This window comes from Stigmatopora nigra, chromosome 19, assembly GCF_051989575.1.
Source record: "Stigmatopora nigra isolate UIUO_SnigA chromosome 19, RoL_Snig_1.1, whole genome shotgun sequence".
Lineage (NCBI taxonomy): Eukaryota > Metazoa > Chordata > Actinopteri > Syngnathiformes > Syngnathidae > Stigmatopora > Stigmatopora nigra.
Window position 1 is genome coordinate 2,909,846 of NC_135526.1, and position 27,413 is coordinate 2,937,258.

Consider the following 27,413-nt stretch of genomic DNA (forward strand, 5'->3'; position numbering starts at 1 on the left):
TATCCACATCTCCCTCCACCAACACACCTGAATCAAATCACTGGATTGGTATCAAGTTACTGGACAGCTTGCTGAGGAGTTAATCATTTGATTCAGTTGTGCTAGAGGAAGATAGAGAAAACAGACTGGATATTATTTGGCATTTAGTCTTACATAAGACTGTTTTTAATTTTATTCCAGCATTAATTTGATTTTTAGTTTTAACAATGGAATATAATGTTCTTTTATTTAATTTGACAAGCTACTGTTTTGTAATTTCTCTTTAAATTAGTTATCACAATCCTTCCTATTAATTCATTATAATTGGGGAAAAACTCCCCAGTTAATAAAGTTTACTGTCACTTTACATTGTGCATTTCTAAAAAAAAGTCCAAAGAAGTTGAAAAAGACGAGAAGTTGCATTTATTAGAACGTGGAGACAAAATTAGGGGACATTCCAGATGGTGGCGCTGCTGTAAGGCTTACTTCCAACACGCTTGTACTCACTCGCACTTACACACACACACTTTAGTTGATTTACACAATCTATCACACACAAATGGCCGCAAACTGCCACAGCCTCATCATCCGCCAAGGCAGAGGTGAAGGGTCAAAGTCGACCCAGTGTCCGCAGGAGGGCGCTCCATCTCTCTGCGGATAAGCTCCCAGTACTCCCTCAAAATTCTGGGATCTAGTTAACTTTTCATGGGAACTTTCACGGAAAAACTCAAGTTTGTCACTTAATATGGAACTAAAACTGCTGAGTGCAATCCATAATTACATTAAGCAGATATCATGCAAGTCTTGTGATATGTAGACTTAGCAACTTTTACAGCACCAATGGTTGCTTGCCGGATGTTTTTTTTAAAGCCCCAATATAAAATCAGCAATACGCTCAAGCTTATGATTTGCTGTCAAAAGAGCTTTATCTATTATGCATTGCCATCTGCTTACATGAAGACAAAATGTAACCGTTCCTTTAAGCTTCGCTAAATTCCCATGGAAAGGCAACATCCCAAATTCCTCGGCTATCTTTAAAATGTACTGGAAACCTTTGCCCTCTTTTTTTTTCAACCTGAGCACCCAGCAGGGGACGGCCCGCCATGGTAGGCGGGAAGCCATTTGGTCAGCGGGCACGCTGAGAGGGAGGAGGAAGGGGGGGAGGGACCTTTCGGGTCACTTGGTAGAGCGACGCGTAGGCTCCGAGGCGGTAGGCGGCGGAGGAGGCCCACGCCGGTCTAGGTCCTCAATGTAGAACATGATGAGTTTGCGGCGTTCGTCGGGGACGCAATCCAGCACCAGGTAGCGCTTATCGTTCTGTAGGATCTTCTCCACGTCCTTCAGGTGCTGTTCCGACTCCTGGATGAACTTGCGAGACCTGAGTTGACAAAATACAAACAACGGCTAGTCAACTTAATGTCACGGATGGGTTTTCCAACGGAAGGTACCCACTTGTATGTGATGAACTTTGTCTCCTTCAGTAGAGTTCTGAAGTCGGCTTTGGCTGTGATGTATTTATCTTTGATGTAGTCTTCAAATTCACGTTGTCGCTTCTACAGGAAGAAAAAAAACAAGAACATTACTCCTATATTCAAACACAACTGAAGACGGGCCACTCTAGCCTGGTCAGGTCATACTCTGTCACTAGATGAGAACTTGATACATCGGGGGTCCTCCTTGATGATCTTCTTGACTTCTTTCCACGTGGTGGTTAGCGTGATCTTGAAAAAAAAAGCACGGCGGGCTAATGTCATCATACGGTAGCGATGTTTTTGAGTTTATTAAAAAAATGTTGCTCGATTGTTCGGGACTCTGTACATTTACCATGGTGGTCTCGTCTAGGAGCTGCCTGAAGTGCTCCTTTTTCTTCTTGGCCAGCGCCTCCACGTGATCATTGAAAAGTTTCTCCTTCTCCTCGCGCTCCAATAGTGACGACGACTCCCAGCGATGGTCTTTGCGAAGGTTACGCCGCGTGTCCGACCACGTGGCGTCCGACGACCGCACCTGAAGAGGACGGGGTTGGACTTAAAACGTCCCCACCTAAACCGGGCGCGTGTCTTTCCTCACCATGTCGGACATGAGTGCCTTGAAATGCTGGATGGCTTCTTCACGCTTGTGCTGCTCCCTCTCTCGGTCAATCTCTTTGGTCTGTTCCGATCGGGCCTTCTGGACCTCACGCTCACGTTCCCGCAGGCTGGCCTCGATGCGAGCCTGGCGCTCCAACTCGCGCTCCTTCTCCAAGTCGAGGTTCTGAGCAAGGAACATGAACGGTTAAAGAAACATGGTCATGTGTTGGCGCCTATTTGTGAAACTTTGGCAGTAATCACCTTGGCGAGCTTGTCCAAGTATTGCTTGAAGTAATCCTCCCTGAGGGCGGAGGTCTCCACGGCCTTGTAACGGGGGTCCGTCTCCATTCTCTCCTTGACTTTGCTCCAGCGTTGTCCTCCTTCTACGTGCTGGTCGCTCAACATCTCAAAAAAGTCCTGCCTCACCTGCCATCAAACATGAGCACTCTTAAAAGCTGGCAGCCAATCAGAGAGGGGAGGGTTTGCCCATACCTTATCCCCTCTGGACTTGGAGTCCTCCTTGTCTCGCTTTTTCATGAACGTCATGTGTTCGACAAAAATGGCTTCCCTGTCTTTCATCTTGTCGATGCTTTTGAATCGAGGGTCTCTGCCGTTTTTGACGGCAAACTCACTGAAGGTAGTCCTGCGAAGACGGAGACGCGTTTAGGGTGCCACAAAGAGCGCCACCTGGACCGGTCTTCCTCACCTGGCCGTCAGCTTGACCTCTTCCATCATCTTCCTGAAGTCGTCTTTGGCCTGCATTAACTTGTTCTTCTTCTCTTTCCGCTCCTCCTCTGCTCTCGTCTTCACGTATTGGTCGAACACCTGTGGCGACACGGACCTCGTCAAATCGGCCTCGTTTGCCACGTGGAGGGGAAACGACGAAACCTGCCGCACCTGCTTCCGCTCTTTGGGGTTCAGCAGTAGGTAACGAGGGTCAAAGACAATCTTGTGAAGCTCTTTGTCCCACGTGGAGAATGCAGACACCTGTGCCCACGCGGATGAACATTTACAAGCTGCGAAAAATGAGAGCGCGTGTGGCACTTACCCCTCTTTCTAGGAGCATGTCTTTGAATTGCGTCATCCTGGACTCGAGGGGCACCACGGCTCTCTCTCGGGCCGCTCGAAGCTCCGCCTCCATCACCGCTTCCTTCTCAGAGTCCGGCTCATTGGTGTCATCCTTCCTGTTAGACAGTAAAGAATGTGTGTGAGACTTTAAATAACTTTGACATGAGTAGCCGTCTAATCTATTTGACCATATGAAGTCCAAGGCATCCAACTCAAATGGATTAGTCAACAGTAGCCAATGACTCATAATACAGTATAGATTGAAAACGTGACTGACTTTCTCTTCTTGGCTTTGGAGGGCTCATCATTGTGCGCATCGTCTGAAGCAAGGCTCAACTCAGACTCCTCCCTGTTAAAAGCTACACACACGCGTAACAGTTATAAACCGCCCGCTATCTTGCGCAATGTTTGCTTTACCTGTCCTTTTGGCGTCATCGAGGCCTCGCTTATGTGGGGGCTCCTGGATGTGCTTGTCCACGTCGGTGCGACCCAACAGCTCCTCGGGTCGGTCCCACATGGATAGTCGGGTGGTGGGGTTGTAGAAGAAGACGCGCTCGTCGCCCGTCCACACCACGCACCTGCCGCACCATAAGGGGAGAAACGGTGAGGCAGTATCTTGGTGACGACACTCATCTCCTCTCCTCTCGCACGTACCACGGCGTCCCCGGGATTGGGTTGGTGGCTACCGGACGAGCTTTCTGGGCCGCTCTCTCTTCTTCGGTCATTTCTTCTTCTTTGCGCTCCTTTAGCAAAATGAAAAGGCACATATATGAATTACACCATGGACATAGTTCATTTCTGAAGTCCCACAATCAATTAATTGACAACTGTCTTGGCAATTTCAGGAAATTAGGATTGGTCAATGGATTTATCAGGGCCATTTGACCTAAACGATACCAAAACTCACCTGTCTTACGTGTTTGTCATTATTTATAGTGATCATTTTGCTCTCCTCCTCTTCCATCTCCATAGCTTCCGCCTCTTCCATCGCCAGTCGCTCCTTGGCCTTTTCCATTTCTTTTTCTGCACACAAGCAAGCAACGATTCTTAACTTTACACCTGAATATTTACCAAGCCACTCCTAATTCAAATCATCCTCTGCCCACCTCGTTCCAGCACGGCCTGCGGCTTCTCCCAGGTGGATTCTAGGGTGCGGTTATTGTAGTAGTAGGTCTTGCCATCCACCGTTTTGTATTCGGACCACTCGGGCAGCTGCAGCGTGGCGGCCATGGAGGTGGCGGGTGCCGCCGACAACGTCAACTGAGGGTGCATCATGGACACCAAAGGCGGGCCCATGCCAGGCAAAATTCCTGAGAGACGGGACCATTGACAGTTAGCGACACTTGCCAAAAAACGGGGGGCAACCCTAACCCCCCCCCCCCCCAACTTGTTAGACCAGGCACTGTGCGTGTTTGTACAGTAAGCAGCCAAGATGACATTACATTGTTCCAATGGTGACAGCTGACATTGATTGCCACTAACGACGACAGACACATACACACAAACACTACATTAAAGATTTTTTCATAGTCGCCTAAAAAGTACTTTTTCTTTATACCAGTCAACTGTTATGCCCGTTTTTAAATCGCTACTATTACTCTCAACTTAACATTTTAGCTCTAAAAAATTATCTGACTGTTTTCCAATTATTTCTTTTATTTGGATTTACCAGAAATATAATTAATTGTGATAACTAATTTAAATGTACAGCGAAAGGATGAAAGGAGCCACATGATTGGATGTCTATCATCATCGATGCCATTTAAGAGGTCATAGGTCAAAGAGGCTTTGGACAAATTTGAGGCACAAAGGTCTCTCAACGATTAATCAACGGTCAACAGCTGTTGATTGTCTAGTCAACATCCCTAACACAACACATGCACACATACTCTCTCACATCTTCCACAAATGCACGCGCGCGCGCACACACACACACAAAGGCTTGTAGTTGTAATATGCTGATGTAATCTGTGCATGTGGTGTTGCTGAACGGCGGCACGACTGGGGATGGGGTTGCAGGGGAAGTAACAGACAAGCATGCCATCTAGCAGGCCGGCGGGCGGGTGCGTTTACCGTTGGCACCGGGGCCCGCCTTTACACAGGGAGCGCCAACTATCTGCATCATTGCTACACCTGCAACAACAACGCACAAGCAAGCATCGCGCAGACAAACGGAGTAGGGGTCAAAGGTCATGCTATGGTTTTGGGGAGTTGGAGGGGGGATTCATTCAAACTTCTCTAAAATGTGCAGTTAGTGCAGTTGAGCTCATTAGGGTTGCCGTGTGAATATTTGCAGATGAGAGAAAATTGCTGTGTAAAGCAATGATGATGCGGCTGTCTCACCTGGTAGGGGGATGTGCATGCCCGGTAAGGGCACCCGGAAGGGCGGCACCATGACGGGCGGGAAGGCGGGGATCGCGGCAGTGGGCTGGGCCACGCTATGAGGCAGAGTGGCGGTCAGCAGAGGGACGGTCTGCACCGCCGTGACGGGGGACGGCACTGTGGACACCGTCACCACGGTCACCGGCGACACCGAAGAACTGGCGGCGGGAGCGAGCTCTGCCACAACTGTGGCTGAGGGACCACGAGCGTTGGATTGGAAAATTTGATCATGGTTTTACATGCGTGTGTGAGTGTGTTCCAACCTGTATTAGTCACAGTGGGCGCCAAGGTTGTGATGGTGGAGTCTGGACTGGAGATGAGCGTGTGCGACGGGGTGCTGGAGGGGGCGATGGTGGGGGTGGTGACGGGCGAGACAGCTGTGCTTGGCGTCGTGTTGATGCTGATAGAGTTGGTGGCCGTGGTGGCGCCCACGCTGGCGCCAGTCACCGTGCCGGCCCCGGACACTAGTAAAGGGTTGAGCTCCGCCTGTTGAATGATTTTCACTCCCTCCGGTTTTGTCCACGCCGACTCTCTAGTCCGAGCATTGTAGTAGTACGTCTTGCCTTCCGGCGTTTTGTTTTCTACCCAGATCTCCTCGGTCGGATTGATGGAGGGGGTAGGGGTAGGGGCGGGGACAGGGGTTGCTGAAGTTTGAACTGGAGGCATACCAGGAGGAAAAAGCATCCCTGGAGGTGGTGGTAGATTGCCCATTGGAGGGGGGAGGAAAGGGGGTCTCTGCGGGGAAGAAAAGACAAGCAGCAACTTTTAAAAAGCAGAAAAAACATACTTTGGACATGAATTCATTCCATGAGGTAAACAAAGCTAGGGTATCCAAACCAAGTCACCTGCATGTGGGGCGGGCCCATAGGGGGCGGCATGCCTCCCGGTGGCGGGATGGGGGGCATGCTGGGGTCAAAGGGCGGCCGCGGGAATGGGGGGCGAGGCGGTGGTGGTCCTCTCATCATTCCGAAGGGTGGCGGTGGCGGCCTGAGGAGAGGCGGAGGGCCACGCAGCACAGGCGTCTGGGTGGGAGCTGGCACTGTGGTGGCGGCAGGGGCGGGAGCAGGGCCGGTGGCGGGCACCGGGACGGGTCCATGGAACCGCACGGCCTGCTGGGCCATTCTGTAATGCAGGTAAAAATAGTTGTACAAAATGATTTGGTCAATTATTTATAAAATACATTCTACTATCTATTTATGTGTGGTTTATATTCACATGGGCCCCCATATGATTATATTAGCTGTTTTTTTTTGGTAATAATAAACACACCCCCAAGCATAAGTTTCATTTTTTTCAAATTCTCAAACACTTACATGTTGAACACGGTAATGCAAAACAATTAAAATCACAACTATTAGTTAGAAATAAACAACATTAAAATCTTCATGATGCCTTTTATTTACACTATACAATAAGTCGGTTGACAGATCGATGTGTACAATTGCGTTTCAAGCAGCCACAAGTTGTTTAGAGATAACCACGGAAATGTGAATTACATCACTATAATGGTTTTGATGCAACAATGTAACATGTTGGTCACGTGTAATGCAACTCATCTTTGAAATTTGACACTCAATGGGGATTGCAAATATTTGAGGGGAGCCAAGTCGCCTCTGCAGACGAAGGCGAGCCAATGGCTAATTCACAAGAACTATGAATAGTGCTTTTAACCAAACAAGAGTCGACTGTCCGGGTGGGAACATCAGTAAATATCCATACTTTATGTATATCAAGCCTAAAATCTCCTTGCTGGTGTTTACCGCGTGCGTCAAGACTCGCCACTGGCCACGATCCACTTGGCTAAACGCAGATTAGCTTCCAGGGCTACATCCCTAAATAGTGCCTTTGTTTCACAAATTGTTGCGGGCCAAAGTTCATGGGGAAAATTATTACGCGAAGCCAACATTTCATCAACATCACAAGGTGGGAATATTGATAGAATCACTCGAATTTGGTCATATTCTGACCTGTTGTCGTTGAATCCGATTGCTTCGCTGTCCGCTTGGTCCGCCATTACAGGAAAATGGTAAATGCTTCTTCCTGGAAACGCCCTTAAATCAATATAGAGATTTCCATTCGACGGCTACCATGTCATTCGCTTATCGTGCGTCCTCCGACTGGACGACGGATTGTCCGTCAGGGCGGAGACACACCTTAATTTGCTACGTCGCTTCCAATGGATAACTATGTCTTTGTTCGGTCACAATGCAGGCCGCGCGCTGATTGGTCGAGTTCATCCCATTCCCGCACATTTCAGTGTTTTGACTTGTTAAACTGGCCCTTACTAAACTCGTCAACTGAATTTGATAACCTATTTGTGTGTTTTTTCCCAATACATTGGATGTAACATGTTTGTATTTTCATCCTCTTATTGAAAACAAGACATTCTTTAAGTCTACCAGTACATAATTTTCTAAATTGTTTGAAAATGTCTCATTTGTACTTAACACAAATAGAATCCGTTTGGCTTGATGAATGTGAGCAGAAATTGGAGCATGTTTACTGTTGTGAGAGGCTGAATATCTGACAATTGGGCAAGTGAAACTGATTTGACACCAGATAGCCGCCAATAAGGCAGTTTAAGAAAGTTGCCAAAAGAAGTATACTCAAACAGGTACTTGAAAATTGCATTTAAATACAGTAAAAAGCATTTGTAGTTGCATTACCAATGAAGTCAAAATGATGAACTCATTTGTCATAATTCCAGTGACTGTCCAGCCAAGTACATAAAGTAAACAATTGAAACAAACAAGTGTAGGACTGAAAAAAGAACACAAATATGAACGTCATCATTACTGCAGTTGTGCTCCGCAGATGAAGACATGTCAAGTAAATACGAAACTAAAATCTAAAGTGTCGTTCTGAGAGTAACAAAATAAAGATTTGGTCATTTGGAGCACACAAAAGGCTCACCTTAACTTTGTGTGCATACATCAAATAAGGTAAAGACACACACTTGATTCCAATCAAACCTACACACACACACACACATTCATATGCAGTCAAACGCACATGCGCTTCCGTCACTGATAAATGTTTAGCTTAGCTTTCACCATCGAGATGATTGAAGTAGACATCTTCCATGACGCAATGTCATTTTCCCGGATTCGGATGAATCGCTTCTGCTGATTAAGAAGGGAGGACGAATGGAAGTGTACATTGGAAAATCAATAGCATCCAATTTTTATCCCAGAGATACCCAACTGACAATATAAAGGTAAACAGAAGCCAGTGTGCAACTTGGGGAAAAAGCTCTGCACCTTGCAATAATCTATTGTTCCACAAGAGGTAACATGAATTGTTACCCCCATGTTTACAATCATTATTTTGAACCTTATTAGCTCAATATTTAAGATATTTTAGCTTTATAACTTTTCTTTCAATGTAACTGTAGTGGGCATCAAATATTAATGGATTTTCCCTTTATGCAGTTTCCAGCGGCCAATAACGACTTGACAGTATAGGAAATATGAGTGCTTGGGTTCCCCCAGAATGTGAGAATTCCAGGTGGTGCTACACACCAGGACCATGTCGCATGCACATGTCAGCTTAGCTCACCTCAGTTCAATCCACACACACACATACATACATACCCACACACAAACCTACCCATACACACTTGCTTATTTTCCAAAGTTGCCAAAGTTACAAAAGGCATCTTGCTTTGCCGGGGTCCTCATTACGGGGTGCGCGCCCGTCGTCATGGAAGGTGGCACGCTTCCCAAGGTCATGCTGGGATTGGCCAGTAGTCTTATGGGAGGGGTGTTGGAGTGTGGTGGCAGGCTGAGGTTAAGACCCCCAAAGTTGCTCGACAGCGCGCCTAGAAAGATGCAAACAGGAGTTTCATCAATTAAAAAAGAAGTATTAACTTGTAAATTCTAATTGCCAGTTTAACCACAATGCACAAATTATGATTTGATTCATATGGTCTATTCAGAGTCATAAGTGGATTGCAGACGGGTGTTTCTTGCTTTTGCAGAAATCATTGTACCCTTGACCTAAAGTGAGGAATCACCCTGAAAGACTTAAGCGGATTGGATATCATAGTTTTTCTGTTTACTTCTGCTAACATTGATAATTTTTGTTCTTATTTATCTAAGCACTTTCAATTTTGTTGTACCAGTTCAAATGTATTGAATGTCTGTTGTTATTCATGGCGCCCAATAAGTTAAGAAAGGGACATGTTACCTTGCTGTTCCATGATGTTGTTGAGGGCGGTCTGCGTTTTGATGGGGTTGACGCCAGTCGACAAGAAATCCAGACTGATGTCGACGGACGGCTCCGACCAGGTGGAGCCTAAACATCCTTGACCTCCAAGCCCGATGTTCTGTTTTGGTCCGACAGGCGGATGAGAGGTCAAAGCTCCCAGACTCTGCCATCACACAGAAATATGACAACCAACTTCATCTACAGGTGAAAAAAAAAAAGTCAAAATAAAAGCTGGAAGCGCATTTGATACCTGCTGGGAGCGAGATGGTGGCAAATTTGGCCCGGCCACGGACGAGAAGGTCAAACTCTGTGAGGCGCTCAATGCCGTGGAGTGCATGCTGCCGAGTGGCTGACTAACCCCGCCCATCAGGTCAAAGAGCTCAGCGGAAGGAGGTACGGCAGTGGGCAAGGGGGCGGGGTTGAGCGGCGGCGCCACAGTGCCGAACAGGTCGGAAATGGGTTGTGGGGTGGTATTGGTGGAGTGGGATGACGTCAAGGGGTTAGCGAAGGCGCTCCAGTTTCCAAAGTCTGCGTTCCCATTGGCCGGTGCAGTGGCTGGTCACATGAAAAATATTAAAGGATCCTCTCATCTGTGCAATATTTTAGAATTACATTGCCCGTATGTGACTTTTGAAATTACTTGTGTTTTTATTGGGATGTACGCACTTTATGGAGTAGCACCACTAATTTCGTTATACACAGCTGTTGTATAATGACAATAAAGGCTTTTGACTTTGAGGTTTAAATGAAAAATGCCATACATAGATGGGCAACCCCTGCCTTAACTACTTGCAATGTATTTGTCCTGAAAATAAAAAATAAAATAAAAATTCTTACTGCTGGTGGTCGGCAAGCTGGCGGACGCTGCCGGGGAGGAGAAGTCGGCAAAGCCGCCAATGAGGTCATTGGAGCATCCCCCTGAACAAAAAAAAAAACATGTTGATAAGTGTGCTATGAATCACAAACAAAAACACACTAACTTACCTGCAGCAGAGCTCTGATTGGCTCCTGACTCAATGTCCAGCAGGTCTGCAAGTCCATCACTGGAACGCCGCCGGACGGATGCCTAATAAGACAGGGTGGAAAGTGGGGATTAAACATGGCTGCTAAAAGGGCCTGTGTTTTTGTTGTTGTTGTTGTTGTTGTTTGCACCCAAGCACAGCATAGATGGTGATGGCATGTAGTGTACCTCGTTGTCTTCAGGAATCTTGTCTCCGGTGTAGTGGGCAGCGGCACCGAGGTCCAAAGTCTTATTGGCGGGTGCGCTGCCACGTTTCCGCACATTGGTCGTGGTGGTCTCGGAAGCCTGAGTGATATGGGCGACGCTCTTGGGGGTGACCGTTTCCTCCTCGTCTTTGAATTCGTTAGCTTCCTGACGACCGTTCCTGGATGTCCTGTCTTCTTCGCCGTCGCTATAGAAACGTGGGAAGAGCGGTGTAGGTCAGGTAAGTGCTTTGATATAGCAAATTACACAAAAAAACGCACACTGTGACCACAAGGGGGATTTATTTTACCTGATCCTGTCCGGGGAGTCGTCTCGCTCTTTCTTCCGAAACTTGCTGATGGTGTCGTCAATGGTGCTGCCGATCTTCTCACCGATCTCGCCAAGCTTCTCGCTGAAAGGGAACGCCGCTCGGCTCTTGTCCCAGTCTTCGTCCCATTTGCTGCGCTCCAGCTCGCAAGCTATGGATAGGCAAGTAGACATGTTGGGATCTCAAAGGAACAAATCAAAAGCTGAAAAGTGACAGTGTGCTTGTCAGACCACTCACAGTTTTTCAAAATCCCCCCTCCCATGCTGTCAGACGACACTCCAATGTATTTGTCCTTATTCTTCTTGGCCTTTTTGCGCTCCTCTCTGAGTCGGTCGTCATCCTGTACGAACTCCACCATCTCCTTCACCTTCTGACGTACGTTGATGCCTTGATCTTTCCCATTCTCATCTACCCGGCACAGAGCAAAATTCTTGTTGGTTCGAACAATTGTGAAGATTGGCATCAATTGCTTTCAACAATCTCAACATGCTGACCAATGAAGTGGTAGTTTTCCAGAGATCTCAGGTCATAGATGTGCTCTCGCGCGCTGGTCACCACTCGTTCTGATCCATTCCTTATCAAGTAAGCCAGCAGCAGCAATGCCTGAATGGACCACACACACCATATTGCAAAACAACACAAATCTGAGGATGACCAAGTGAGAATGTGCCACCCACCTTGTAGACCCGCCTCCAGTTCTTCTTGTTGTCCTTCAGCATCCTGGTCCACAGCATGTTCATCACTTCAGGGAACTGCTCATACATGAAGGTTGACCTGTACATCCCCACACACATCATTAGGTGAAGGAATAACCATGCAGGCATACATAATAGTGCATTAGTGTCTGTACATACTTTGCAATATCTCCCATCAGCTGACCCGAAGGTCCCCATGGGTCATCATTGGTGGCCTCTCTCACCTTGGACTCGATCTCGGAATAGTTCATCACCACATTGGTACTGGTGGCGCACAGGAACACACATTTTATTACTGTTTATGGACCGTTGACATCGATAGACGTCTCCCAATTATATTGAGTTGGACATCAATGGGATAAAATTCCCACTATCCATGAAAGATCAGCCAACGATTCCTTTGTGTTATGGGTGGGAGCCATCGTTTAGACTTTGTGGAAACGTGTGCAGTCGAGATATGATGGAAAAGGGCGTGATACGACTGCAGCGTAACGGGCCGAGCTACGCTAGAGACATTAGCTTGCTGCAAGGGGGGTATCTCCTTCCTTCACAATAAAGGGAGATCAAAACTTCATTTGAAACAAATCCAGCTAATTCACCCGACCTAGTGTGGGTCACCACAGTCTTTAAAGATTAACTTTTGACCTCACAAATGGGTTGATCGCCGCAAGGTTACAATAGCTTGGTCTAGCATGCTAACGGTGGCGAACAGCTGAGCCGAAGCCGTGACGTCAGAGCACTGGGACGCCCGCTAGCCGGCTTTTCTTCACTTCATTGAGCTTTTAGAGGTCTACTTACGCTTTGTCCACTAGTTCGCGAACCTTCCACATGTTCAGCATCTTCTGGCGCGTGGATCCTCCACGCACGCACGCCGTCGAGGCACCTTTTCGGACTCACGCGCACGCACGCCTCGAGACGCCTCAGCTCGAGTTTTACGGCCCAGTTGCTTGGGCAACGTCAACGTGACGTCATTATCTTATAATGAAATGAAGAAATCCGCATAAACCTTGACATTTGTAGTTGGATTTCGATTAAGAATAGATAATATGATTTTTCTTTGAACGCCACATCATCCCATAATAATCTGTAATCACCTAAATAAAGTTGCACATTTAGTTTTGTCGTTTTTTCAATAGATGAGTTTCATTTTTTATTAGATGACTTCAAATTTCTTTTTAATATTATTTAATATAAGCTTCATTGATATTTTCGGTGCCATTGATAAGGAAATGTAATGTGTTGTACATATATTAATGCCGTCTAAACTGACCGGAAAATGATCATCAAAACAAAAATGGCCACTTCCGCGGATGTTCACGTTCGAATATGTGTTCAACAAATGATCAAATTTGACCTTCAAGTTAAGGAGAACATTCAGGTAATATAATTTATATCTATCATTTGTATTACGTACATTAATGAAAGAAAATTTAAAGCAAAAAAAGCACAAATATAGGCCAAATTTGAAGAATGGAATCATTCATTGTACAACTGCATGTACAGGATTGAATCGAAGGCTTTTATTGCATTATACAAGTATAATGAGATTTAAAGCCTTAAATGTTTTGCATGTGTCGTCCTGTCCAGTCTATTCGAGAATGTTGCGGGCCTCAGAGTGCAATTATGGAGCTCAACTGTCAAGTCAAAGACAAATTCAAGCAACTCAGACGCACAATTCAGGTCAGAAGCTAACATTAAATTATTTTTTTAAGGTTATGTAAAGACATGTTAAATGTTTTTTTTAGGAGCTGGAGCAGATGGCACGAGAACAGGACAAAGAGTCTGACAGAATTTCCATTCAAGCCGAGGCTGACAGCCAGAGAAGACAAATGATCAGGTTGAAAAATGGCAGTCGCCATCAAGGTGTAGCTCACATGTTAATCTATTGTGTATTCATGTCAGTAATCAGACGGCTTGGAGAAAAGCCAACCTGGCGTGCAAAGTCTCCATGGACAAGATGGAAAAGGATGAGCTGCTGCGTGAAGGAGACGGAGCAGGCATCAGGAGCAGGTTTTTGCTTTCCATCTCTTAGTCAACCCACCAAATCACCCCAAAAACAATTTTCCCCTCTCATTCATGTTCCACAGATATGATCTAACCTTTATTCTTGCAACATCCTCAGAAAAGCCACTAAAGAAAGCCTAGTGGAGAGCAGCAGTAACATCACTGAGAGCCTCATGTCCATCAGCAGGATGATGGCGGAGCAGGTTAAGCAGAGCGAGGACAACATTGGCACCCTAGGTAAAAGAAAAGAAAACAAAACAACAATATAGAACTTTGCAATTTCACGTTCATCTACAAAAGCTGCATGTTGACTTCTTGTTTTCCAGCCACTTCCTCACGCACGGCGCAGGAGACCAACGAAGAGTTCCGGAATATGACGGGAACGATCCACCTGGGCAGAAAGTTGATCCTCAAATACAATCGACGAGAGTTGACTGACAAGCTTCTCATTTTCTTGGCTCTGGCACTCTTCCTTGCCACCGTACTTTACATCCTCAAGAAGAGATTCTTCCCTTTTATTTAGTAGTTATTTAGCTGACTTTTTGTTTGTTACAACTGTAATTATTTATTGAATAGATTAAAAATATTAACATAATGAAGGAACGTGTGAAGATTTGTGTCAGTCATTCACATTATTGAATTAAGGAACCACATTGCTATTACATAATGATAGTACAGATATTGCAAATTAAAAAGAGAGTAAATTACTCCTGTTATTGATTAGCTTTATTTTTATTCATAATTAAAAAAAAACACATGACAACATTGAGAATTGATTTTAACAAAAAAAAACATTTTCTGTTCAAGAACCTGAATTGAAAAATATTTCATGTTAAAAGTAATGTACAATAAAATACTTTATAAATAATACAATATAAGTGAAGGAGCTGCAATCCAAAATAGTCATATTTGTTTCCTTAAATTTGGCATAAACCTAATATGCACATCACAGGTCAACTGGATTGAACCTTTCATAACAACAAGCTGAAAAATGTACGAGCGTTTGAGGTAGATGTTTGTTTAGCAGTACAAGAAAAAGTCACTGTTGAGTAACATTGGAATCTGTGATGTGTTCTTGGGGTGATAATTGTCTGGCCGTGGTTGGCACACTAGTGCTGTTGGCCACTTTAGGGGTGCAGGTTCCACCCAGGCTGGCACACAGTAAGCCCCAGTTCACCAGGCATTGCATCCGCAGTCGACGCCGCACCCAAAGGCCAACGTCATCGCCGCATGTCAACAGAAAGTTGATGAACTCTGCATGTGGCCTAACAACAAGCCATCGGAAACCAATTAAATCATTTTCACTGGCTTAAATTGGCTGCCAGTCGTGGGTCACTCACCCTGGTGGGAAGAGTAGGCGGAAGTGGACCAGACTTGCCAGGGTGTCCTCGTGGTCCCGCACGGCATGACACAATTGATGTTTGGAGAAACATTCCATCTGTAGCGAGGATAACAAATCCTTAATGGCGGAGCAGCGGCGACTCACGCAGCTCAAACGCTGGCGCACGCCCGCGGACAGGCAGCGGAGGGACTCCTTGACCTGCCACTTGCCCTGAAAATGGAGGCAGCAAAGTTTGTTGAAAATGAGACTCGGGATACAAAAATGTATTGTTTCTGTGCCACCTGTGCGTTGTATCGTCCGGCATGCTGCAGTAAGGTGACACAAATGCGATGCAAGCCGTCCAGTTGGCACGAGTTGTTGTTGAAGCACTGAAAGGTCCCACAGCCGGCGTCCCCAGAAGTTGCCAGGCAGTTCTGGATGTCCGCTGCGGAACCAAAAAAAAAAAATCGGTTGAGTTAGACTTTGATGCTGTTTGGAACCTAAATTTGACATGCTCATAACGAGGGAGCCATTTTTGTATCATTTTGTCTTATTTTTGTGTGTTTAGTTGATCATAGTTTTCTGTTTTTTTTAGTACCGTGTAACAAATAAGAGAATTTACATATAAAGTACTTTCTCTACTTACAAAAAATCCTAGTTATAAAACAATTTGGGTAGCCTATTCATTTTGTAAGTAGAGGTAAGAATGTATTTTGTATAAAACAAGCACAAGTTAAGTAGAGTAGTTTTCTTTTTTCAAAAACTTTTTTTCATTGTCATTTATTGCTATTTAAGTGTTGCTCTGCTCAAATAGTTATAACAATATGTAATTAATGACACTTTCCTGTGAACTAGATGCACTCAATTGTGTTTCCTCGAGTTTTAAAGAATAATAATCGGGAAAAAAGTAATGCGTAGGGTTTCTCTTATGGTCTCTATCAAAGTACAGTTCACCTTTATTGAACCTTTTTCCAAAAAATATATTGCAGTAAAGCCCACCTGTGCTCTGCGGGGACAGCTGGCGTTTTTGGGGCATGTGTTTCTCCTGAATGTCATGTGGTGCCTCGGAAGCGTGGATACAAAGCAGAAGAACCCAAAAAAAGAGTTGGAGAAGCAGAAACCGTGCGTGGGTGGCCATGTCGGGCGTCCTGGTCCTGATTCTGTTCCCCTGCGGATTCAGCTCCCCAACCCTGCCGAGGAGCGGTCGCCTGCACTTTATATGCGTGCGCGCTCACGACAGTAACCGTGGTGACGCGCACACGACTGCTTCCATCATTCAAAGTGGACCACGCGCTTTGACAATACTATCGATTACTTACATACATAGTGATCTTTCACTGCCACTTCTCCCAGTCAAATCGCCCCCTGCCGTCCATGTCAGCCAATGAGTGGAACGAGTGCCTCACCAATGCTTAAATATCATACATTTTGACGTTGTTACGTTAGCCTTTGGCCATGTCAATCATTTTAACACGTTATGTCATACCACATGAATTACCTGTGACCCAATTTTTCAATCTCCAATTCCAAGCTATTTTTTCGACCGACATTTCAAGTTGTTGTGATGTCCGCAAACATTTGTCCCACAAGTCAAATAGCACACGAGATCTTATCACGCTTGTTTTTGTGCGTGTGTATCACGTAACGTTATTGTGTGTCTGCTGGAGGTCAAAGGTCATCTTCACTTCAAAGCATTGTTTTGACTTTGGTCACCATGACCCCCGACCCCACGGTCACGTGACATCGTCTGCCCGCCAGGCCGTTTCTACTCCGCTTGTTTGGATGTTTTTCTGAACGGGGGGCACCCCCCCCCCCCCCCAGTTTCCATCCCACCCACATGAGCAAAGCCAACGTTTTGTTGACGTATCGACTTTATTAAGAAATTCAGTTGATTTTTTTAACAGTCAATGCAAGGTTATTGAAACTGCACTATAAAAAGCAATTAAGTGTGGAATAAACTCCAACATCAGAGAGTATCACATCATTTAGTATATACATCAGACACAACGTGACTTGTTGTCCAAACAGAATGCCCATCGGAAGAGTTTTCAAGGTGTTTTGGGTCCTTCAGACGGTTCTGGCGGCTCCGAAGGGACAGCATTGTCGTCCTTCTTGTCCCCAGACAGGAATTCGTGGATAGCCGTTTCAATGTTTGGTCTGAAAGTGTGGTTCATTTTTGGGTCCACCACCTGAGTGATGATCCGGTCCACCCCCGACTCCAACATGCCGGACCTAGACACACCAAGCAGAACGATGACAGTTAGCATGACCAAAAAATGAATAGCAGACAATTCAAGTAGTTCTCCCTTACTGGACCACACTTTGCCGAAGTCCGTTCCTCATCTGGTTCTTGTTGATGTACGGCTTCCACTCCTGAGTGCTCAGATGGGATGTCACAAAATTGTCTACCTTTTGACGAAGGTTCTGATAGGCTGGCTGCACAAAAAGCAAGATTTTAAATTGTGTAAAAAGGAGAAAAAAAGTGTGTATATTTGTGTGTGTAGTGTATGGCTGCTACCTTGGTATCAACGTCCGCCAGACAGTCACGGCGGAATTCGTCAAAAAGTCCACGGCTTTTTAGGTGCTCCACGATCATGGCGATGAGCTGCGGGTCTCCCGGGGGCAGGTTAGCCGGGTCCAGGCCACAGCTGCCGCTGCCTCCAACCCCGTTGCCACCACTGCCCTCTGCCATTTTTCACAAACCTGATAGCTAACGCGCCTGCTTGATTTGTGTCTTTGTATTAAACGTAAACAGAAGACGGACCGTCGGACTTGGTGGTTGTTTCACACGGAACAATTTACAAAGCACAGTAAATGTACAAATCAAGCATGCGTAATCCTAGTCCGACCCGGTAGTACTTGATTCAAGCCTCACCGCGAATTAGGTGTGCAGCTAAAGGTTCCAATAGCCTTTTTGTTGCAGGAAATTTCATTTAAAACACTTTTGCCAAAAAGAATGATTGCAGTTTAGGAGTTGGAGCCGCCCACTTCTTCCCTTTTTCCCCTCAGGGACATTTGAACGTGCTTCGCTGCATAACGGTAATGTTAGCCGAAGAATGCTAATTTAGCATGAACTGTGTTATAAATAGCAACTACGTACAACGGCAAAAATAACTCAAGTACACGTTTGTTTACAATGATAGCGTCAAATGCAATCACGTCACTACTAAGTCAAGTCAAAATAGTATAAAATGTGTTTGATGAACCCATTAAATCGGGCAGTGTTTTTTTCAAATGTTATAGCATACTTTTACAACGCAGTCAACGTAAATAAAATCGTTCAAGGTTTCATTATATATTTTTTTCACTCTGTACGAGGCCACTCCATTTCACACCCCAAAAACATGCATGGTTGAGCACTTTAGAATGGCCTTAGGTATGACTGAAATCGTGAATAGTTCTCCTTTGTCTCCTTTTGTCTTGCATTTGGCTGGCCACTGATTTTGGGTGTCTCTCGCCCAGGTGGCTGGGATAGGTTTCAGCACTCACTGTGAGCCTTGTGAGGATAACAGTACGGAAAATGAATGAATTAATAATAAATGTATTTTTCGGGGCTGGAGAAAATAAAGTAATGGCTATCTATTATTCATGATGTTTTTCTTGCTGCTGCTGATAATGATTATAACAATGTTGTCATTGTTTACGCAGATGAGCGGCCAGGCCAACAAAGAGTTTGAGGAGCAGCTCCGCCTTCAGGAACTCTACAACAGGAGAACCCAGGACGGTTCGCAGCCGGTCACGTACACGGACACCGACGGCACAGTTTACGACTGGGACCATGACAAGAAGGCTTGGTTTCCAAAGGTACGACAGCGTTCATGGGTATATGTGGAAACTTCATATTTTCTTAACTGTTGCAGGTCACAGAAGACTTCATGGCCGCGTACCAGGCCAACTATGGCTTTACTCCAGAAGGCCAAGCAGGCGTCGCCGCCACCACAGAAACGGAGACGACGACAAAGTCAATGACGACACAAGAACCAATCCTGGATCAGCAAACGAGTGTGGGTGCCGACGGCAAGCAAAAAGGAGAGAAGAGGAAAGCAGATCCGGGTAATGACAAAAAAAATCCAGAATTAGCCGAATAACCGCGATGTGTGGGCCCCTAGTGGCCAATAAAAAATCTAATTGATAATAATAATAATAATGTGATGAATTTGGGTTTTTCTTTTTTCCTTGAGTTGCATGGTCTACTCTGTTTTGTTGAACACTGTCATAATTTGGACATGGGAGGTAGAAACATATTCCTTACCTTTTGTGAAAAATTAACAACATAATGCCGCTATGATGATGATGACAATGTCTATGTTTCAGGCTGGTTTGATATGGAGGACACCAAGAACACCAACGTCTATGTGTCAGGTGGGTGAACTCTCGCTCGACTGGTTTCCCATCGTCAACCCGGCGCTCTAATTGGCCCGCGTGCAGGCCTGCCGCCCGACACGAGCCAAGAGGAGTTCGTGGAGATGATGTCAAAGTGCGGCATCGTCATGCGAGACCCCATCAGCGAAGAATACAAAGTCAAACTCTACAAGGACAAAGACGGCAACCTCAAAGGGGATGGCCTGTGCTGCTACCTCAAGGTCCCTCCAGGGCGCAATGACCATTGACTGACGTGTGCGTTAACATACTCATCCTGAGGGATTTTGCCCCTCACGCGCAGAGGGAGTCCGTGGAGTTGGCGTTGCGTCTATTGGACGAATCGGAGGTCAGAGGCTACAAAGTGCACGTGGAGGTGGCGCGCTTCGAGCTCAAAGGGAAATACGACGCCAGCAAGAAGAAGAAGAAGAACAAGGAGTACCGCAAGAAGATGCAGCAGCAGCAAAAGTGCGTGTGTGAGAGCGTGCGCCCGTGTGTGTTACTCTTGTGCAAACGTGTGTGGGCGCACATCCGCGCAGGCAGTTGGACTGGAGACCCGAGAAGCAAGCGGAGGCCAGGATGCGACACGAGAAAGTGGTCATCATCAGAAACATGTTTCATCCCAATGACTTTGAGGTGTGCACACGCACTCGCCCACACCGAGGCGCACTTGCGTTATCGTATGTGTGCACGTGGTGGTGTTTCAGGAGGACCCCCTGGTCCTGAATGAGTATCGAGACGACCTGCGCTCCGAGTGTGACAAGTTCGGCGAGGTCAAGAAGGTCATCCTGTTCGATGTGAGTGCCGTCGGGTAAAGTGGGTCACGTGCTTTAGGCCTCGCTAACAACTCTGCCCTTGTCCCCTTGCCCCTTCCGTCAGCGCCACCCGGACGGTGTGGCATCGGTGGCCTTCAAGGACCAGCCGGCGGCCGATGCCTGCATTGCATGCTTCAACGGACGCTGGTTTGGCGGACGCCAGCTCACTGCTGAACTCTGGGATGGGAGCACCGATTATCAGGTGCGCGCTCACCGTCACTTTGGGAAAAATTTCAATTTAGTGCTTCTGCCTCACAGTTCTGTGGTCAAGGGCTCAAACCGAGGTGGATCCTCACTGTGTCCTAGAACACCCATTATATATTTCAAATTCCAAATTTACAAGCAAATCTACATTCATATAAAATTTTGTGTTTTAAAGTCTTTATAATAATAATATAATTAATATATAATGGTGATGCTCTCCCGTCAAGGTGGAGGAGACGAGCCGTGAACGTGAGGAACGACTCAAAGGCTGGTCCAACTTCCTGGAAGGGGCGGAGCCGGCTGGGGGCCCTGCCCCTCCACCAGCAGCTGCTGCCACTGAAGCGGCAGGCGACGCACCTGCTCTGCCGTCCAATGAAGCAAAGGGAAAAAAGGAGGACGAGGACGCCAAGTCCACCGACAGCAGCTTGGCGGGAAGCGATGACGACGAGGAGGCTTAAGCCAAGAGACGGACGGCGTTAAATGAGGAGCTTCACTCGTCATTTTAGCGCACATGACTTGTGTGGTCACCCTAACTGCGCACGGGAGCCAAACGCCAGCCACAAAAGGTTTGTCCTTACCTCAAGATGCAGGCAGCAGAGCAAGTTGTTTCATACTTCATGGTGAAATACATTTGAAGCTCCTTCCATCGCTTTAATTGGAATGCTTGGCGCCCAAGCAATATTTGATCAATTCAGTGACAGTTGTTTACAGATTGGGAGCCATCTTAAACTAATGTTCATGTTTGTTAGTAAGTGAGCAGATGCTATCATATGTCATCGCCATTGACTGCTACAGACGTCCAATCCATTCATAGTCTCGTTATCGTCATCAATGGTGGCCAGTGTGTTAAAATAGTCAATAAGAGTGCCGCATTGACATACAAGTTTAATTTGTTTTTTTGACTATGCTTGTATATTAAATCATATGTCCCCACTGAAATGAAAAATCAATTCCAGTAGCCACAAAAAATGAGCACACAATCTATTTGTGCCAAGCATTGTCCTAGTTCTTGTTTGTGGTTGGCAAGGCAACTGTTTTGGTTCATTAGTGCCACCTAATGGTATTGTCCTTCCACTGCAAGGAAATCAACTTGAACTGAGGGCACTTGATGCTGCCACTTTGTGGTATCAACAATAAAAATTCCATCAAGTGGTGCCATGTTTCTCAAATTCATAGCCCCAAAAAAATCATGTAAACAAGCTTGTAAAACTTGGGATGGAAAAGTTGAGTTTTTGGTCCTCAACTACAGTTGGACCCACTTTTTGACACGTAGTGATGCGCTAAAAAGATCCAATCATAACAATTTGCAGCTAAATAAATTAGTCTTAATTGTGGTTTTGTTTATTGTTGGCAACCACGACGAAGAGCTGAGCATCCGTCCGTCCATTTGTCCATCTCTCCGAATAATTTATTTAAAAGTCATAAAAATGTCCGACGAGTGGTTCTGACATTGCCAAAACCCGTGGCGCTGCCGTCGCTGTGCGAGTCCACAGATGAGGAAGGGGGAGGGGCAAGGTTGAAGGAAGTGCGTCTCTGATCCACGGGACGATTTTTTGGTTCTCTAGGCAGGTCCGGAAGGTTCTGCCATCTTCCAAAGCAGAGCGAGGAGAAAGAAGAGTCACTCGTGTACATAATTAAGACTTAAAAATGATCCGTAAACTTACCAGTGCAGGGTTGGAGAGCGAAGGTGCACGGGCGTAGTCGGGCGGGTTGGCACGCGGGTCGTAGCCCAGGCGAGCCAACATGGGGGCCACCTTAGCCATGTGCTCCACCACGTCGTCGGGGATGTGGCCCACCCACTTGGCCAGGGCATCGGTGTTGACCGGTTTTACCACCTGGTCGGTGGAGCGCTCAACCCTGTCAAAAACAGATACTTTAATGTAAAATAATATCAGATAAGGATAACCAAGACTAAACTTAAAGTTATGATTTATTCCATGTCAAAGCATTGACTTTCATGGTCTTGGGAGCCATGAAATAATATATGTGTAACATTCAAAAAATGTGACTTTGTTATTCGCTTTCGAATAAAAATGTCTGAAAGTGAGCTAGCCAGCTGGCAAAGCTATTAAAATTGTGTGCAGTCAGTGATGATTTGCATTGGTTTAACGGTGCCTTACTTGGACAGGGAGACCCCACCGGCCTTGCCGATGAGCTCCTCGTGGTGCAGGACGGCCGGGTCCCACTGAAGCTCCAAGAAGCGCAGCAGCTTCTTCATCTCCCGCTCGGGTTGCAGCACCAGGTGCTCGTAGCGCACCGGTAAGCAGCGGTCTTGTCCCGCCGCCACGCACTGGTTGAACATGGTCTCCACTGCGTTGCTCCATTTGCTCAGACAGTCGCGCGGGTTGTTCAAATCGAAACCCGAAATGGTAACCTGAGGACAGACGGCAGCCATCAGTTTTAGGCCAGGCCAGCCGAGGTGGACGCCAAAGGTACGCCCCCTCCCACCTTGCGTGAGATGACCGAGTGTATGGAAGCGCGTCCATCCCGCACCATCAACACAAACTTGCTCTTGGGGAAGATGTGAGCCAAGTAGGTGAGTGACTTCAAGGCGAAGGGGTCTTTGTTGCAGAGGCGGGGGGCCGGCTCGCCATGGCCCACGATGACCTGAAGCGTTCATTCAAAAAATGTTTTTTTTCCCTTCTCAGGACATCTTTGGCCGCCATGAGTTAAGCGAGCGATGACATTTACCTCCAAGAGGAAGGCGCGCACGGCTGTGTCAAGGACCTGGTCGGTGACGCCGGCCTCATCCAGGCGTATTCGCTCCTTGACCGAACGGCTCCACGAGGCTCGCATGGTAAGGAGCCGCGGGATGACGCGGGTCTCCTCCCCGCAGCGGACGGCCTTGTGGGCGTCCAGCATGACCCGCATCAGTGTGGTGCCGCTACGGGGGAAGCCGCCGATGAAGATGAGGGGCGTGTCCTCGGGCGGCCGCTCGCCCAGCGAGGCGTTGGCATTAGCCGAGCTTCGACGCATTGCCGACCAGCGGGCGCTCTGGCTCTTGGGGGGGCAGTCCAACCCGCTCAGGCCCAGGTAGAGCAAAGAGGCCGAGCAGAGGAGGACGCAGCCCAGCAGAACGTTGGAGCGGCTCACTCGCATCTTTGCCGGGGGGCGCGTACGCAGACTTGCGCCACTCAGGTGAGGGGGGGTGGTCTTCTGGCCTGGCCCGTGGGCCGGCTGGCGGGCATCCTATCGTCCTGAAATAACAAAAAAAAAACGGGCCGTTTGTGTCAAGTGAGCAGAAGCGCACAACAAAATCTCTCCAGAACATTCCCAAGGAGCGGTGAACCGAGCTCTGGGCGCTATCACCAAGGTCATGACACAGCCATTAATTATGCGCCACGTGCATTTTCATTCTCGGCCGAGTCACATTTCGATGTTGTTTGGAATGCCGAGACCACTTTTGGGTCCACTTTGTTCCCTTTTCCACTTCAACAACAGGACCCTTGTGTGGTTACTGGATCAACAGAGCATTCAATGAAGACGAAGGACATCCAACAAAGACGACAAACAAAAGATTAAGTCGGCTAAAAACATCCATCTGATTTTCTACTGGTATTTGGACCAATGATGTTCCGATCTAATACGCCAATATCGACTATAGGACCGATTTGGATTTGGTTACTAGATTGGATCTGATCCAGAAGTGTGTTTTCAGTACTATATTGTGCTTTTAGGCTGATGTAACATATATCTTTAGAAACTAATTACAGAAGCAAATCAATGCATATTTTCATAAGCAAAGCATTTCTTGACTTTACCACAGGGGATTTAGCATTTACTGATAACATTATATTTTGCGTTATTTTTACTCCTCTAAAAATATGGACATCGGATCAGTATCGGCAAAACGTAAACAAAAAAACCGAATCCGATCTGAAGTCAAAAAGTCACTATGGAGTCATCTGGCACAGTTTTGAACTTTAGAACACTCCAATTCAAATAGTTTTGATTCACATTCCTCAAAAATATTTTCGTGGCGGCTCTGCCCCATTAATTTCCAATAAATATCGGAATTTATGAGGAATTTCACGATCACTGCCAGTTGTTTTTTTTAGCTTTCAGAGGACTCAACTCCGACTTAAACCCCTCGTACGAGATAAAACCATCTCTGTACTCCAAAAAGGACGCGCGTTCCTTGAAACGACGCCAAAAGTCATTAATACGCAGCGCCATCAACAGGTCAATTCGGGTCAAGGCGCCGCGTCGAGGCCTGGTGGCCACCAGAGGCACATCTGGACGCACTGTTGAGCCATCCTGTCGTCAACGGACCTCCGGGCGAGACAGCGCTGGGCACAAGGCCCGGCCAGGAAAGGCCTGACCCGGCCCGGAAAACGCAACGTATCGGTGTCCCCAACCCAAAAAAAAATCAGCTTCCATATAAGCTAGTTAGCCACTACGAAGCTTCGCGAGCTCAACACAAACATTGCGGATGGACTCGACTTACCGGAGCCTCCTGCCGGGAAAAAATGACGCTGAGGGAAAAGCGTCGGGAAGCCCTTGGCGTCTCGGCGGAAATGCCTCGGCTGTGTGGTCATGAAGAAGCGGCGTGAAAAGCGAGCCGGAGCCCCGCGAAGTTTCCAACCGCCGAGCTGCAGGTAGGCGGCGCTACTGTCGATTTCACCACCGAGTCCGCACAATGTCGAGAGTAAAAAAAAGGCAGAAAAGAGTGTTGCAGCCAGCTTGTGAAAGCTCGGCGCTGATTGGACGACCGCATTTCAAGGTCTCCCATTGGACAGAGCTTTAAATGGCAATTCCGCCATAACAGAACAGATCCTTTTCTTTTACTTCCGTACTCGAGATTATAAAGATTCTTTCTAATCGATTGCGACGATCTCTCTAAAAACGAAGCATTTCATTTCCGACAACAAGCTCATAAAATGTTTGACTTCCAGCTTTATTGACAAAACAGCTGCGCGTAATCGTTTTTCCAGCAATAAAGTACAGGTGACGTAATACCCCAAAGGCCGTGGTATCAAACTGACGGACTTGGGTTCACTTCACTTTCTTTAGTAAAGTGCAGTACACATACACAATGTGTGCCCGGATGAGTCAGACTAAATAATAGGCACCAATAAATAATAAATGATTGGCGTCAACAGATGGCTGGACAATCACTAAGGAAGTGATGCAAATAATGGAAGATCGATAAAAACGATTCCCTGACATATGGCACTTTTTCTAGGCTGTTTTTCTATGGTGAAATTGTAAGAAAAGCAACATATTTCATCTTTTCGCTAAGGAAAACAATGATCCAATTACATAGTTTTTCATTAATGCACATTTCCAATAAAGACGTAAATCACAAAGTAATATGATAGTAAAATATTTTATATTGAAATACAACATGCAGACATGGTGTGAAAGCCCTAATATATCTACAAAAAAATAATAATTTCACATGAAAGAAAGGCATCACTCCAAATTGTGGCGCAACCTTTTCCACAATGTTGTCATGTAAAAACAAGAAGTGCAATCTGGTTGGCGTAAGCCTAACTTCCTTTGTGGTTACTTTGTATTCCCTCACTGCATTTGTTGCCCGAGTCGGGACTATGACGCTCAAGCCATCTCTGCGCCAGCATTCGCCGGAACTTCCTGCTCCGGGTCGCCGGGCAGAAGTTGGGAGATGGTCTGGATGAGCTCTTCAATTTGCTCCTCGGAGAAACGTTCCTCGCTCTCCTCCACCATCTAATGCGCCAAAGAAAAAAAACAACATCGTAGGGTTATGTACCAAAATGGGCATGAGAGATGCCATTTTTCAAATTCAAAAGACACACCAGCTGCATCTCCACGGCAGTCTGTGGTCGATGGTTCAATAGCTGCAGCTTCTCAGCCCTGTTCAAGTATGAAATTGCACAAAAGTGACATCATAACATCTATTCAAGTGCATCTGTTTTTTTTTTTCTTGAGTAGAAGGTCGGACTGACTTTGTGAGTTTGTGATCCCTCATGGTGGAAAGAAATGCCTGGACCATTTCGGGACGTTGGCGACTGCTCGGCGTCTTCGATAAGTACTTCAGCGTCTGCAGAAAGTATAAAGTTGGGATATCACTGTATTTTCAGATATTCTGGTTGTGACATCACAACCTGAAATGGACTTACTTCATACATGATGGTGTTGAGGTTTTGTTGTCCGGCGCTATGTTTGCTCTTGCCACTGTCCTTTTTCTGTTCCTTTAGGTCAGTGAGCAGCCTGAACACCTGATAGAACACATGTAGTGTATTTTTATTGATAAAACCTGTTTGGCAAGATTTTTCAATTCAATTTAGTTTGCACAAAGGGATCTTTGCACTTAACAGCGTGACAATACTATTTCACATGTTCGGTTAACAGCTGGGCTGGTGAACAAGTTAGACATAAAGAAGTTGGACTATCAGAAAAGTAAATAAATAAGAAAAGAACACATAATCTTACCTCATAGTTGCTAAGCATGGCAGCGTTAGCATTTTTCCTATTATGAGAAAAAAATGTAAACTTTACTTCTGAAATCGGGACTGAGATCCAAAATAAATGAAGGTGCTTTGTGATTGCATATTAACAATAATAATAAACGTTAGACTTACACTTCCATGTTATCAGCTTGTCTTTCGTTTTGGTCCTACACGAAAAGAGTCCGTGTGAAACAAGACGTTTTTTTGCCTCTTGTTGTCTGCACTATACAAATAAAATAAACATGTCGATCATTTTTTACATTAAAATGAGCTACAAAAACTAATTGATTTGCGATCCGTGCATTAATTTGTTTCGTTGTTACGTTGACGAAGAAGTTTTTCTTTTGG

General features: G+C 46.2%; 7 protein-coding genes across 11 annotated transcripts; 2 read left to right on the forward strand and 5 right to left on the reverse strand.

Annotated features, from left to right (window-relative positions):
* Positions 1-379: 379 nt before the first annotated feature.
* tcerg1b (transcription elongation regulator 1b (CA150)) lies at positions 380-7,541 on the reverse strand. Of its 5 annotated transcripts, none has more exons than XM_077740917.1 (20): positions 7,463-7,541; positions 6,341-6,617; positions 5,759-6,230; positions 5,457-5,687; positions 5,187-5,246; positions 4,220-4,423; positions 4,021-4,136; positions 3,768-3,856; positions 3,531-3,691; positions 3,391-3,472; positions 3,094-3,229; positions 2,943-3,032; positions 2,752-2,870; positions 2,538-2,688; positions 2,307-2,471; positions 2,047-2,229; positions 1,804-1,983; positions 1,617-1,700; positions 1,432-1,532; positions 380-1,357 (listed from the first exon to the last, which is right to left on the reverse strand). In XM_077740917.1, exons 1-20 carry the CDS (start codon positions 7,507-7,509, stop codon positions 1,156-1,158), a joined length of 3,150 nt encoding a protein of 1,049 aa, XP_077597043.1. In that variant the 5' UTR covers positions 7,510-7,541; the 3' UTR covers positions 380-1,155. The 5 variants fall into 5 exon arrangements, with proteins under 5 accessions (XP_077597043.1, XP_077597041.1, XP_077597044.1 ...); XM_077740915.1 differs by having other exon boundaries at positions 1,798-1,983; XM_077740919.1 differs by having other exon boundaries at positions 584-1,357; positions 1,798-1,983; positions 4,030-4,136.
* A 569-nt stretch (positions 7,542-8,110) lies between these two features.
* Positions 8,111-12,892, reverse strand: LOC144212789 (clathrin interactor 1-like). Its single transcript, XM_077740921.1, has 12 exons — positions 12,730-12,892; positions 12,091-12,195; positions 11,914-12,010; positions 11,731-11,839; positions 11,474-11,644; positions 11,219-11,387; positions 10,894-11,116; positions 10,689-10,770; positions 10,542-10,622; positions 9,955-10,259; positions 9,684-9,867; positions 8,111-9,315 (listed from the first exon to the last, which is right to left on the reverse strand). Exons 1-12 carry the CDS (start codon positions 12,768-12,770, stop codon positions 9,119-9,121), a joined length of 1,764 nt encoding a protein of 587 aa, XP_077597047.1. The 5' UTR covers positions 12,771-12,892; the 3' UTR covers positions 8,111-9,118.
* Positions 12,566-14,546, forward strand: bnip1b (BCL2 interacting protein 1b). The gene is made up of 6 exons (XM_077740926.1): positions 12,566-13,309; positions 13,519-13,611; positions 13,677-13,768; positions 13,834-13,941; positions 14,054-14,172; positions 14,262-14,546. The coding sequence occupies exons 1-6, from the start codon at positions 13,208-13,210 to the stop codon at positions 14,456-14,458; spliced, it is 711 nt and encodes a 236-aa protein (XP_077597052.1). The 5' UTR covers positions 12,566-13,207; the 3' UTR covers positions 14,459-14,546.
* Positions 14,547-14,643: 97 nt separating this feature from the next.
* On the reverse strand, positions 14,644-18,313 carry bod1 (biorientation of chromosomes in cell division 1). The gene is made up of 7 exons (XM_077741099.1): positions 17,775-18,313; positions 17,568-17,692; positions 17,314-17,488; positions 16,256-16,469; positions 15,559-15,701; positions 15,276-15,487; positions 14,644-15,200 (listed from the first exon to the last, which is right to left on the reverse strand). Exons 1-7 carry the CDS (start codon positions 17,946-17,948, stop codon positions 14,975-14,977), a joined length of 1,269 nt encoding a protein of 422 aa, XP_077597225.1. The 5' UTR covers positions 17,949-18,313; the 3' UTR covers positions 14,644-14,974.
* Positions 18,075-21,968, forward strand: htatsf1 (HIV-1 Tat specific factor 1). Its single transcript, XM_077740923.1, has 10 exons — positions 18,075-18,295; positions 18,905-19,060; positions 19,117-19,309; positions 19,571-19,618; positions 19,685-19,839; positions 19,920-20,083; positions 20,155-20,251; positions 20,323-20,412; positions 20,495-20,632; positions 20,862-21,968. The coding sequence occupies exons 2-10, from the start codon at positions 18,905-18,907 to the stop codon at positions 21,090-21,092; spliced, it is 1,272 nt and encodes a 423-aa protein (XP_077597049.1). The 5' UTR covers positions 18,075-18,295; the 3' UTR covers positions 21,093-21,968.
* On the reverse strand, positions 21,507-25,306 carry tpst1l (tyrosylprotein sulfotransferase 1, like). The gene is made up of 6 exons (XM_077740924.1): positions 25,082-25,306; positions 23,326-23,831; positions 23,083-23,241; positions 22,755-23,008; positions 22,299-22,491; positions 21,507-22,222 (listed from the first exon to the last, which is right to left on the reverse strand). Exons 2-6 carry the CDS (start codon positions 23,731-23,733, stop codon positions 22,196-22,198), a joined length of 1,041 nt encoding a protein of 346 aa, XP_077597050.1. The 5' UTR covers positions 23,734-23,831; positions 25,082-25,306; the 3' UTR covers positions 21,507-22,195.
* A 638-nt stretch (positions 25,307-25,944) lies between these two features.
* crcp (calcitonin gene-related peptide-receptor component protein) lies at positions 25,945-27,377 on the reverse strand. Its single transcript, XM_077740927.1, has 6 exons — positions 27,198-27,377; positions 27,049-27,085; positions 26,736-26,834; positions 26,562-26,656; positions 26,412-26,469; positions 25,945-26,322 (listed from the first exon to the last, which is right to left on the reverse strand). Exons 1-6 carry the CDS (start codon positions 27,203-27,205, stop codon positions 26,194-26,196), a joined length of 426 nt encoding a protein of 141 aa, XP_077597053.1. The 5' UTR covers positions 27,206-27,377; the 3' UTR covers positions 25,945-26,193.
* Between the last annotated feature and the right edge of the window lie 36 nt (positions 27,378-27,413).

Bases quoted from the DNA above. Each gene is read 5' to 3' on its own strand.
- tcerg1b (XM_077740915.1), bottom strand. From the start codon at position 7,509: ATGGCGGACCAAGCGGACAGCGAAGCAATCGGATTCAACGACAACAG. The intron at 3,692-3,767 runs GTACGTGCGAGA...ATGGTGCGGCAG, and splicing joins CCAATCCCGGGGACGCCGTG to GTGCGTGGTGTGGACGGGCG. The intron at 3,033-3,093 runs GTAAGTGCCACA...GCGTGGGCACAG, and splicing joins ACATGCTCCTAGAAAGAGGG to GTGTCTGCATTCTCCACGTG.
- LOC144212789 (XM_077740921.1), bottom strand. From the start codon at position 12,770: ATGCTGAACATGTGGAAGGTTCGCGAACTAGTGGACAAAGC. The intron at 11,840-11,913 runs GTGGGTGGCACA...TGGTCCATTCAG, and splicing joins ACTGGAGGCGGGTCTACAAG to GCATTGCTGCTGCTGGCTTA. The intron at 11,388-11,473 runs GTGAGTGGTCTG...GCCTATCCATAG, and splicing joins AGGGGGGATTTTGAAAAACT to CTTGCGAGCTGGAGCGCAGC.
- bnip1b (XM_077740926.1), top strand. From the start codon at position 13,208: ATGATCATCAAAACAAAAATGGCCACTTCCGCGGATGTTCACGTTCGA. The intron at 13,310-13,518 runs GTAATATAATTT...CGTCCTGTCCAG, and splicing joins AAGTTAAGGAGAACATTCAG to TCTATTCGAGAATGTTGCGG. The intron at 13,612-13,676 runs GTCAGAAGCTAA...TGTTTTTTTTAG, and splicing joins AACTCAGACGCACAATTCAG to GAGCTGGAGCAGATGGCACG.
- bod1 (XM_077741099.1), bottom strand. From the start codon at position 17,948: ATGGCAGAGGGCAGTGGTGGCAACGGGGTTGGAGGCAGCGGCAGCTGT. The intron at 16,470-17,313 runs ACACCTTGAAAA...ACGCATATAAAG, and splicing joins AACCGTCTGAAGGACCCAAA to TGCAGGCGACCGCTCCTCGG. The intron at 15,488-15,558 runs GTGGCACAGAAA...CTCCATTTTCAG, and splicing joins CCGGACGATACAACGCACAG to GGCAAGTGGCAGGTCAAGGA.
- htatsf1 (XM_077740923.1), top strand. From the start codon at position 18,905: ATGAGCGGCCAGGCCAACAAAGAGTTTGAGGAGCAGCTCCGCCTTCAG. The intron at 19,310-19,570 runs GTAATGACAAAA...TCTATGTTTCAG, and splicing joins GAAGAGGAAAGCAGATCCGG to GCTGGTTTGATATGGAGGAC. The intron at 20,084-20,154 runs GTGCGTGTGTGA...ACATCCGCGCAG, and splicing joins AAGATGCAGCAGCAGCAAAA to GCAGTTGGACTGGAGACCCG.
- tpst1l (XM_077740924.1), bottom strand. From the start codon at position 23,733: ATGCGAGTGAGCCGCTCCAACGTTCTGCTGGGCTGCGTCCTCCTCTGC. The intron at 23,242-23,325 runs GTAAATGTCATC...TGAACGCTTCAG, and splicing joins TGCGCGCCTTCCTCTTGGAG to GTCATCGTGGGCCATGGCGA. The intron at 22,492-22,754 runs GTAAGGCACCGT...TGTTTTTGACAG, and splicing joins GGTGGGGTCTCCCTGTCCAA to GGTTGAGCGCTCCACCGACC.
- crcp (XM_077740927.1), bottom strand. The intron at 26,657-26,735 runs GTAAGTCCATTT...TACTTTCTGCAG, and splicing joins TCAACACCATCATGTATGAA to ACGCTGAAGTACTTATCGAA. The intron at 26,470-26,561 runs GTCAGTCCGACC...ATACTTGAACAG, and splicing joins AGGGATCACAAACTCACAAA to GGCTGAGAAGCTGCAGCTAT.